Raw genomic sequence first — 12,099 nt, 5'->3', positions numbered from 1 at the left:
AAGCCAATGGGGTTAGAATGTGTGCTTGTATGGGATTGCACTTTAATTCCTCTATTTTCACTTTGTTCCCTCTGTTTGCACTTTGGTGCCTTTGATTGCACTTCGATGCCTCTGTTTGCACTTCGGTGCCTTTGTTAGCATTTTGATGCTCTCTGATGTGTTTAGGGAAACCCAAGTTGTAACAGCCCGATTTTGGGCCTAGTCGGAACAGTGGTTTTGGGACCACAAATTCAACGAGGAAAAAATTATTTTTATTATATTTTTATGGTCTATAATTTCATGAAATGATTTTGTGAAAATTTCATTCGAAAATTTCGACGTTTGGGCACTCAATTTAGTAGAAAGGACTAAATTGTAGAAAGTGCAAAAGTTGATTTCTACATGTTAGAAGTGTCCAATTGTTATGAAAGTTTAAATTAGAGGTCCTTATATGGTAATTAGACCATTGGTTAAGTTGGTGGCCAAAAATGGACATGGTTAGGCATGTTTCCAAAGTTTTTCATTAAGGGCATATTGGTCATTTAGTTATTAAAATGAATTAAAAACAAAATTAAAAGCCAATTTTTGTCCATCTTAAAGATATGGCCGAATTTTTCATGAAGAAACTATGACTAGGGTTTTTCAAGCTTCCAAGCTCGATTGTAAGTCCGTTCTAGCCCCATTTTTAATGATTTTTACGTTTTTTAAATCCTCGTAACAAGATCTAGCTATTTCTACCATTATTTTGAACTAGGGTTTCTGTTTAAAAATTTACCCATGAATGATATGCATGTATTTTGATGTTTTATGGAAGAATATGAATGTTTGGGGTGTGATGAACGCCTTTTAGTAAGTGATTTTCGATGAAAATACCTAAAAGGATTAATTTGTAAAAGTTATAAAATATGCCACAAGTGTGTGAATAAGTGAGTATTGTGGACTACTATAGTTATGAAAATGGTTCGGCTAGGCCTAAAATGCAAGAAAATTGAATAAAAATTATTTTACGATTCTAAGGGCAAAATCATAATTTTGTGAAACTCTAGGGGAAAAATGTAATTTTTCCAAAGTGTGATTTTTGGACTAGATTGACTAATGTGAGTGTTTATAAGTTAAATGTGTGATTATAAATCAAGAAAGACGAGAAATTGACTTTGATCAGTGAAAAAGAAAAGTGAGAAAAAGTGAAAAATTTCCCGGTAGAATCTCCGGAATAGAAAAGATACGAATGAAGTGACAGTAATGATCACATGTGTGGCACGGACTGTGTGCAGGCCACTATGTGAAAGTGATAGTAATGGTCACGTGTGTAGTACTATGTGCAGGCTACTACGTGTACTGAGTATCATTGATTATAAAGGTGGTTGCTATGTGCTGATTCCACCGGGTACCATTGATTATAAACGTGGTTGCTATGTGCTGATTCTACCGGGTACCATTGATTATAAAGGTGGTTGCTATGTGCTGACTCCACCGAAAATCATTGAAAATAAAGGTGGTTGCTATATGCTAATTCCACCGAATATAATTGATTATAAGGGTGGTGCTATGTGCTGATCCACTGTGTAACGATTATTATTCTGAAGTGATCATCAGGAAATTGGCTAAGTGAAAATACATGTGATCACGTAATGATTAACTGTAGTCGAATAAGACCATGTGATGAACAATGTGCTCAATATTTAATCGACCCTTTGGTACAATGAAATGAAGCAATGAAATTATGAAAGAGTAAATTTAACAACAAAATAGTTTAGGACAACAACAGTTGTGTGACTTTGAAAAATCACTAAAAATAGTGGAAATTGAATTAGAAGCTGGATGAGTCTATTTTCACATATAGGAAAAAATAGTGGAAATTGAATTAGAAGTTGGATGAGTCTATTTTCACATATAGGAAACAGAGTAAGCAAAAGAGTTATATATTTTGAGATATTTGAATTTTAGTGAGACAGGGTCAGAATGATTTCGAAATCCTCTGTTCTAACTTTGGAAAATTGTTAAAAATTGTACAAAAATAATTATGGTCTGAAATTTATATTTTTAGAATCCTGAATGAATCTATTTTCAAAAGAAACAAACTAGAACATTATCTGAATTATGTACAATGAGATATTTAATTTTTAGTGAAGATGGGTCAGAACTGTCGAACAGTGAAACATGGGAAACTTTAAAGAATAAAATGTACTTATTGGCTAAGCCAAAAATTCTAAAAATTTTATAGTAAGAAGATATGTGAGTTTAGTTTCGGGGAAAATTAATGAATCTTAATTTGGAGCTCTATAGCTCGAGATATAATAAATCATTGACTCTGACTCTGACAGTCTTGAATTTACATATGGGAAAATAGTGAAAGTATATATAATGTTGTTTAACTGTGTTATACACATTAAGGATGAGGAATGGAGAGGAGGTGGAGGAAAAATTGGAAAATATATGAATGATTTGTGTATAATTGGTAATACGCTCGATTATAATTGATAAACGATGAAATAGAAATGACGTATATATTTGAGCATTATTGGTCAAGGTTTAACCTCATGTGGGAAAATAAAGTTTCATAGTATGTGTGTATGGTATATTTGGTATATGATTTGGAATGAAGTAATGTCATGAATTGGTATTGAGTTAACACATGTTAGTAAGTTTGATACATGAATAAATATTGTGCTCATCCATGCTTATAATGCTTATGTTATATGTTTATTTGACTGACATATTTGGTATACATGCTTAGGCTTTGGCCAAGTTGTGGCGGGATTATGCCATGTTAAATTTATAAGTTATGCATCGAAATAGTAAGTGCCTAAATGGAAATATGCTTGTGATCATAAAAGGGGAGGTAAGGTTTAAATTATGTAATCTCTAGTGAAATGGTTTATCATGTGGTTAGTTCCAAAAAGAATTATGTTTCAATGCACTAGCTTGCAACTATGGTTGAATGATATGTTTATGTCTTGTGTGATAAGCATAGGAAACGAGTGAGGAAAGGTAATGAAATAATAAGTTCATACTTGAAGTGTAAAATGACGAAAAAAGAGGATGATGAGTTGAATTGATGTTGTTATTTAAGCTAAAATGATATTTTCATTGCAAAATTGAGAATTTCATAAATGTGTTAATGAATGGTATAATCGATAAACATTGAGTTAAATGGTAAATACGTATTAGTATTGATCTTAATGATATTGAATTGTAAGTGAACTAAAAGGAAATTGCTAGTGATATGATTTGAATTGTAAGCATGAGAAATTGTGAAATGAATGAAAAGGAAATGAAGCATTGAATTACATGAGTATGTATAGGGTCTAATAGGCCCTATTTATTATGAATACAATCTTTTGAGGATATATAGTGAAGAATTATAAAAGTATGTTAATAATTTGAAATTTTTAATTTTGATGAAATTTTATAACTCGGTTCAATACGTTTACAAGTGTATGTGTTCTAGTAATGCCTCGTACCCTATTCCGGTGTCGAATACGGGTAAGGGGTGTTACACGAGTATCAGAGTCATGTTGCTATAGTTCATCGGGCTATGAAAATTGTGATTCATCTTAAGATGATTTGTTATTTCTGGTGTTTTCCGTTAAAAGGTGTGTTTCAAATTAAAATCAAGCTAGAATGTTTTATTTGGCATCTATGCAATGAAATGTATATGTATACATGAAGGTTTTTGGAAAATCGGTGATGAGCATGAATTATTTGATGAACTAATTCTGTACTGATTTAATTAATCTAAGTTAAATTAGTTTGCACATTGTTTAATTAAGGTAAGTTAATTTGAATTTCATCTATGAACTTACTAAGCTACTTAATCTTACTCTGTATGTTCTTAGTTTCTGTAGTTAACATTTTGTGGAACTAGTTGGACAGATCAACTTCGAGGCTCGCACTATCCAGCTTCTATTTCAGTAGTTTGTTGATTCGTTATTTTGGTTTTGTGGCATGTATATAGGATATTTGGAGTTGATGAGTTTTAAATTATTGTTTGAATTGTAATGTGTTTAAAGTTGTTATATAATGTGAAGTTTCATGTTTTCATGGTAGGTTTATATAATGAATGTGGTGAAGTTATTTGGAAATGTTATGTTAATTTTGTTTTGTGAAATGGTTGACATTGAGGTATAATATTTGGTTATATGCTTAGTTAAGTTTTAATAAATGGTTGTATTGTGGATCTTATTTGTGCCAATGGTTGGAAATGTTGTTGTATAATTAGTATAATGGTTGAAGGTTATTATGGTATTAGTTGAACATGATTTGAGTTGTAATATAAGTTGGTATAAATGGATGATTTTGGCATATATAATTTGAGTCATAGTTGATGATTGAATAAGATTAACATGTTAATTATGTTTTGAGTTGAATGTTTAATGTTAATGCTTGAATTGAGGTGTCAATGAGGACATATTGGTTAGACACTTAGGTTGATTATGAATTGGTATATTTTGGTATGTTTTGGCACATTTTGATTAGGTTTGGATGTTGGTTAATGCATAGCTTGGAACCTAAGAAAGGGTGTGTGAAATGGCTTGTGTTTGAAGGTGTTTTTGGGTACACACAGCCTGTGACACGGTCTGTCACACGATCGTGTGTCCTCTACGGTAGTATGACATGACCATGTGGTCTGTTTAATTTTGGTGATTAAGGTTCACATGGTCTTAGAGAGTAACACGGCTTGGCGACATAGCCGTGTGACCTAGAGTTACATGGACATAGGTTATAACACGGTTTGGCCACACGACCATGTCTTTGCTCCACATAGGCTGAGCTTTGTCACATGGCCTGGCGAAACGGTCGTGTGACCCCTGTTTTTAGTTTTTATACTATTTTCATATTTTGATTCAATTTAATCCTTGGTTATTTCACAATCACTTTTAATACTATGTAGGCTCGATTTAAGTCCTGTTTTATTTTGAATGACATGTTGATTGAATAGAATTATTAATGTTTGTTTTAAAAATAAATTCTTTAATTGGAAATTATCTATGTTCGTTTTGTTAATGCTTGTAACTTCCTGTAACCCTAGTCCGGCAACGAAGACGGATGAGGGGTGTTATAACATGTATCCCATTAGAAAAAAAAACTATCAAACTTAAATACCAAATTATGCATTAAGCCTAAAAATTGACATGTGTCTCTATTTTTTAATATTTTACTATACTCCTATAAGATATTTATCAACCCCTAACTTTGCTTGTGGAGTCTAAAAACTTCGCTCACTGTGTACCAAATATTTTCTCTATATTAAATATGGGTGAGTATTTGGTACACCGACAGTATACTTTTTTTATTCCACAAACATTCTTATAAAATTGACATGTGTCTTTTTAAAAAAATATTTTTTAATATTTTACTATACATTTATAAGACACTTATCAATTTTCTAATTCTACTTATCAAATTTAAAAGATTACATATATGTTTTGATTATCTAACAAATGTGCTTGAATATATATATATATATATATATATACACATTTGCTTCATTTATAGTCTAATTTGTTTTGTTGATATCTATATTCCGATTTATGCATACGTAACCGATTATTCTGTATTTCCTTATATTGCAAAGTTTTCTCTTGTACTATCAGTACTATCATTTCCAAGAAATAAAGTCAACTATGTACTAGCATTAGAAGCACAGTCCCTATACATTAAAATTAGTTTATACCACTAATATACTATTACTCTTTTAAGTTTGACTCTAATAAATCAAATATAAAGATATTACCAAGTTGGAAAAAATTAAAGTGGTTTTATTTTCAAACATTTGAAATTTTGATTGTTGAGAGAATTTTACATACATTCCACTTCAATGTACTAACTATGAAACAAATTAGAACATGTATGGTTATATCAAATATATATATTGGTCAGTCAAAATAAAATTGTTACTAAAAACCGAAAAAAAATAAAACTATCCAAGGATAGTAAACCAAATAACCAAAACATTGGAAGTAAAAACAAAATGCACCAAAAACTTGACATTGAAACTCCCATTTAAAGATAAAAATATACTAGGATTAAAAACCTCTTAAAATATCAGCATAATCTATGTAGCAACACCAACGCAAGATAAGCTCCTTATCTCCAGCAAAGAATCCATCACAACCAAAACCACACACTTGAATCAATAACATGCCAAATGAATTTATCACCACGTTGCCCAATTAAATGACAGATCTCTTGAGACTCAATCCCCCATGATCTGTCAACCTCACAAGATTAAATTGAAAATTTTCAATCCCAAAATAAAAACCAAATGAAATCATCCTCAAGAATCCAAACTAAGTGCATGTATGCATGCTTCATGCTGTTTTCTTTTTAAGCCCCTTTAATATTCGATACTCGTAGTTGGTTCATATATATATAAGCCTCAGGCAGCGAGTGTGGCTTTATATACATACATACATATATATATATATATATATTTAGTAAAAGCTTTTAAGGAGAGAGAAGATGAGCAGCAAAGGAATGGTGCGGGCGATTTTCCTTGTGGTTTTCGCTGTGTGGTTGATGATTTGGGTTATGCTGCCGACTAAACTTTACAAAAACACATGGACACCCAACCTGGAAACGACTCTCAATTCTACTTATTTTTCAGGACAGGGTGAGTTGTCGTCTTTGATGCTTTTGCTGCCAACTAACTGTGCGATGTTGTTTCACTCTTCAAATCTTTTGATTGATTCTTTTATATGGCGTTGCATTGCATGCACCCACTTTTTAACTTAACAGGGACAAACCTTTTGCTATTTTCTTTCCCCCTGATGTTCATAGCTTCTTTTGGTTGCGCTTACCTCCATTTTCAAAACAAATCGACCGACTCTTCTAATCACTCCAAAAGGTTGGGTTTGGACAGTGCTACTGCCTTGTTGAAACGACCGGTGGTGGTAATGGCTCCCCTTGGAATTGTTTCTGCATTGGAGCTAACGTTTGCAGCCATGTTTGTCGCTCTCTTAATCTGGTCCCTCGCAAACTACTTGTATGTCAGCTTCGGAAACCTTCACATGCACAAAGAAGGCGAGAAAATGTACGTATACGACAAAACCCTACTTGTTTTTAGTTTAAGTTTGAACTTCGAATATTAATATATGTGGGATTTTTTTTTGTTTATGCTTGATGGGGCAGATGGGAAGCTAAACTCCGAAGTGTATCATTAAGACTTGGATACATAGGGAACATATGCTGGGCATTTCTCTTCTTCCCTGTAACAAGAGGGTCATCAGTTTTGCCTCTAATTGGGCTAACCTCAGAATCAAGCATCAAATATCATATTTGGCTTGGACACCTCTCTAACATCCTTTTTGCTGCTCATACAATTGGTTTCATTATCTACTGGGCCATCACTAATCAAATGGCTGAGGTATAGTTTTCATCAATTCATTCTTTCCTAATTACTTTTTACTCTTCATATTACCAGAATTATGGAAGTCCTTATATTAGAAGTCAGATTACATTTTGTCTCATTTACTCAAGAAATAGACAAATTAGTCTAGTGTGTTAGATCAAAAAGCAATTTAGTCCTTTTTGTTAAAGATTTCATCATTTTGTACTGTTAAAAATTGACATAGTAGACAAAATAACTAGACAGTGACATATGGTGTGCTATATGTATCGCATGCTAACGTATAAAGACCAATTTTTAACAACAAAAATAGATGAAACTTTTAACAGAAAGACCAAACTGCTCTTTAATCTAACATACAAAAATTAATTTATCTATTTTTTAGTAGAATAATAAAATATAATCTCACTTCTAATACTAGTAGTAAATAGGTGGATATGGGTAAAGGAAGGGTGTGGGATCACTTTTATTATGCATCTTTTATGGGGTTGTCTTCTGGAAAAAATACATAAAGGTGGGTTGTCTTCTTTGTTGATATTGGATAGAACATTTTCTTTTGTTGTTTATCATGGTTAGTAACATGTGGCATTGTGTCATGTATTCCCTTTGCATTTAAAGAAGTTTTGTAATGTCATCTAACAGGATTCTTTTGTATCTCAATCAAGAACGCCCCATCGACATTGAAATGTTTTTCAGCATTCAATCGATTCTTTATCTAACTGATTTCATTAATATCATCTAACGAGTTTAGTTGATGTGATAAAGACATTAAGCTTAGATATGGGTGTGCATCCCAAAATGAACGTTGGCGTAGAGAATATAGATCATAGGCCCAAGAGGAAGTACAATAGGAGGAGAGGAGGCACCAAATACGGGTGTATAGACGTGGGTTGAAACCAATAATCTATCAAATCAAATTAATTTAATGTGGTTAAAAGTTAAATAGTTTTTTTTTTCCATTATTGATTAATTCAATTTAAAATTATTATTATCTCTGTTTTTCAAGACTTCAATAGATTCTTTTCTTTTCTTTTCATTTTGAAATATTATCACGAATAAGTCCCTGTTTTTTTTTTACTGACAACGTTGTGGTTGATGTTGCAAATTATTGTTAACTTTTCTGCTATCTTGTGTTTTTGCCATCATTAATATTGCAATTTGTTATGTATGTGGAGTTACGTTTCTAATTTAGTGTTGTCATTGAATTATTTTTGTTTTAAATTTGTTTGATCCAAAAGAAGAAAATACATTTTACAAGTTTTCGCTAATTTAACCTGCTAATGATTTTTGAAATTTTTATTTTATTAGAGAATAAAATTTTAAATTTTAAATTAATTCAATTAATAATATTTTTATTTGATAATAACCGATGCAACCGTTTAACAACCTTAGCACAAAATTAACAATATGCATGTTTTGGGGAACATTTTCTTTATATAGTATCATTTGAATCTAGGAAAAATACCGTAGTTTTACTGTTGGTTAAGTTCTATTTTTTATTCTTGGACTTTCTGTTATTACAATCTTTCATATGATATTTATCCTATAAACATGTGAGAGATGTCAAATTTTAATAAATTGAAATATTAAATGTTGAATAAATTAAATATTAAATTTTATAAATATCAAATTTATATTTTAAAATTGTTTGGTATGTTAATTAAGTATTAAATATAATTATATTGCTTGATAATTGTAAATTTTGCTTTTGGAGGTTATCTATTTCATAATTTAATTTTATTACTATATTATTTTATATCATTTTAGATAAATTTGAATAAAATTTAAATATAATAATTTGAATATCAACTATTGTTGAGTATAGTAGTGAGTCACATTGCATTGCCGAATTAGAATTTATGTTTAAACTTTGAATACGATATTATTGAGAGGGCTACCAAAACTTGAAAAGATTAATATTCATAAACTGTAAAATATATAGTTTTTAAAAATAAAATAAAATCAGCTTAATGTGATAGGTTCTTATTTACCATATTCAACATTTTCTTTTTGAAAATTTTGTATTAATAAAATTTTAATATGGTTATAGTTGATATTTGTTATTGGAAGATCGGAGTGAGAACTATAATATGATAAATGTAAGTATATTATTGGGTGTGCAGATGGTGGAATGGAGCAAAACTTGGGTATCAAATGTAGCAGGAGTGATTGCAATTGTAATTGCAATGCCAATGTGGGTGGCAAGCTTGCCTCAGTTTAGACGAATGAAGTTTGAGCTTTTCTTCTACACCCACCATCTCTACCTTCTCTACATCTTCTTCTACGTACTGCATGTGGGCGATGCTTATTTCTGCATGATCCTTCCTGGGATCTTCCTTTTCCTCATTGATAGATACTTACGATTCTTACAATCCCGACAACGGACCGCATTATTGTCTGCACGAATCTTACCATGTGGCCTTCTTGAACTCAACTTCTCCAAGACTCCTGGTCATTATAACTATCCTGCAATTAATATGCTTAAATCTTCTTATATATTTATGATTTCAGCTGTTATTAATCTTTTCTTTGGACCTTCCAGGATTGTATTATAATCCGACCAGCATCTTGTTTGTGAATGTCCCTAGAATTTCGAAGTTACAATGGCATCCTTTTACAGTTTCTTCCAATTGCAATATGGAGACTGATGAGCTTAGCGTGGTGATCAAATGTCAAGGAAGTTGGTCTGACAAGCTTTACAAAGAACTCGGTTCATCTTTGGATCGTCTTCAAGTTTCAACTGAAGGGCCCTATGGGCCTACTTCTTCTCATTTTCTGAGGTGGGTGGAATGTTTTTAATTGATAACCAGCACATCACCATTAAATTATTAATAAATTTACGTTTTAATTATTTGAATTTAAAAAATTAAAAAATATTATTAAAATATGTAAAATTATATAATTATCAAAATAATTTTTTAACTAATTTATCAATTATTTAAATACGTTGAATCATATGATTTGGACTAATTCTTTCAAAATCCAAAATTTTCTGAAATAAAAGTTGAAATTATGTCTGTCAAAATACTTATTTTCACTAATTTATTAATTTAAAAGGTCCAATTTGGATATTTTAAAATTCCACTCATCAAACAATTGCTTGATGATATTAGTGATTTGAACTAAACCATAATATTAATGAAAGAAAAAAAAAACAAATTATACCAAATTGATCCCAACTTGAGCACAATATAGGGGCGAAAATACTGAATTTACCTGTTAAATTATAAACAGGCACGAGTGTCTGGTATTGGTGTCCGGAGGCAGTGGCATTACTCCCTTTATCTCCATAATCCGAGAGATAATTTTCCAAATCCAGAAGCCAAATTTCAAGGTTCCACGAGTTATTATGATTTGTGCCTTCAAGAACTCAGCTGACCTTGCAATGCTAGATTTGTTGCTTCCCATCTCGGGTGCTCCTCCACAAATATCCCAAATACAATTGCAGATTGAAGCATATATCACCAGAGAGGAAGAGCAGCCAATGACTGAAACCCACAAACCTCTACAAACAATATGGTTCAAGCCAAGCCCCTTAGACTCACCCATTTCTGCAACACTAGGCCCCAACAATTGGTTATGGCTTGGGGCAATAATTTCATCCTCATTCCTTCTGTTCCTTCTTCTTTTGGGCATTGTCACTCGTTATTATATATACCCTATAGATCACAACACTGAACAAATCTACCATTTCTCTTATAGAGCACTCTGGGATATGTTTCTTGTTTGTGTTTGCATTTTCATTGTTTCTAGTGTAGTTTTCTTGTGGTGCAAGAAACAAAATGCAAGGGAAGGGAACCGAATCCAGATTAGAGAAATAGCAACACCAGTAACATCACAAGGGGTGTCGCCATGGTTTTCTGGTGCAGAACTCGAAAGCCTTCCTCATCAGTCCCTCGTCCAAGCTACCAAGGTTCATTTTGGTTCAAGACCTGATTTCAAGAGTAAGCTTGTTAATTGAGTGAGAACCTTAAACAGTAATGGCGTCCATGTTTATAGTAAAATTGACGGTTCATCTCGATATTGCAGAAACACTACTAGACTTAAAAGAATCAGATGTTGGAGTTCTTGCGTGTGGGCCGAGGAAGATGCGGCACGATGTTGCGAAAATTTGTGCGTCTGGATTGGCACAGAACCTGCACTTTGAGTCCGTTAGCTTCACTTTATGATGAACATGTATATGTTATTTGCCGAATGCAAGACATGATTATTTACTATAGTATTGTGTAATTCCATCATTGTATAAACACAAGCACTGCGATCTCCATGAAAGTTAGTAATTAAGACTTGTTTTCTCTAAGCTATGGTCAAAAGGTACAAGTTTGTTTATTTATTTATTTCTTTTTGGATATGGTAATAGAACCTGTCACCGTTCTGGTATCGTAATATTTGTTTATAAAAATATTTAATAAAAGAATAGTTATTTGGTACGTTTTAAATATTCTTATTTAAGTTTGGTAAAAAAATATTCTTAGTTAAGCGAACATAAATATAGAGTTCTAATTGAGTTAAAAATCTAGTAGAGGTAAAATATTATCATATATCCTTACGTAATATTTTAAAAATTACTACTAATTAGTTAAAATTGTTAATGCGGAACTTCATTGAGAAAATCTTGAACACATGAACAACCCCAAACAAAAAAACAAAACAATAGGACAAGGTTCCAAGGCGTGTATCAAGCCACTATCTTTAAGGTTCTATTCACCCCACCTATACTTGGTGTGCAAATGAGTTTTAAGCAAACGAACCTCGATGATACGATGAAG

The 12,099-nt window shown here is 31.8% G+C and overlaps 1 protein-coding gene across 1 annotated transcript; it reads left to right on the top strand.

Annotated features, from left to right (window-relative positions):
* Positions 1 to 6,229: 6,229 nt before the first annotated feature.
* LOC105798564 (ferric reduction oxidase 4) lies at positions 6,230 to 11,630 on the top strand. The gene is made up of 7 exons (XM_012628678.2): positions 6,230 to 6,595; positions 6,721 to 7,015; positions 7,114 to 7,348; positions 9,454 to 9,781; positions 9,873 to 10,110; positions 10,565 to 11,274; positions 11,360 to 11,630. Exons 1-7 carry the CDS (start codon positions 6,445 to 6,447, stop codon positions 11,497 to 11,499), a joined length of 2,097 nt encoding a protein of 698 aa, XP_012484132.1. The 5' UTR covers positions 6,230 to 6,444; the 3' UTR covers positions 11,500 to 11,630.
* Positions 11,631 to 12,099: the final 469 nt, after the last annotated feature.

Source organism: Gossypium raimondii, chromosome 9, assembly GCF_025698545.1.
Source record: "Gossypium raimondii isolate GPD5lz chromosome 9, ASM2569854v1, whole genome shotgun sequence".
NCBI lineage: Eukaryota > Viridiplantae > Streptophyta > Magnoliopsida > Malvales > Malvaceae > Gossypium > Gossypium raimondii.
The sequence above is the reverse complement of the archived record's forward strand: the minus strand, read 5'-3'. Positions and strand labels throughout refer to the sequence as shown.

Coding starts and splice junctions, on each gene's coding strand:
- LOC105798564 (XM_012628678.2), top strand. CDS start 6,445: ATGAGCAGCAAAGGAATGGTGCGGGCGATTTTCCTTGTGGTTTTCGCT. Junction 7,016..7,113: donor CACAAAGAAGGCGAGAAAAT/GTACGTATACGA, acceptor TTGATGGGGCAG/ATGGGAAGCTAAACTCCGAA. Junction 11,275..11,359: donor TTCAAGACCTGATTTCAAGA/GTAAGCTTGTTA, acceptor TCGATATTGCAG/AAACACTACTAGACTTAAAA.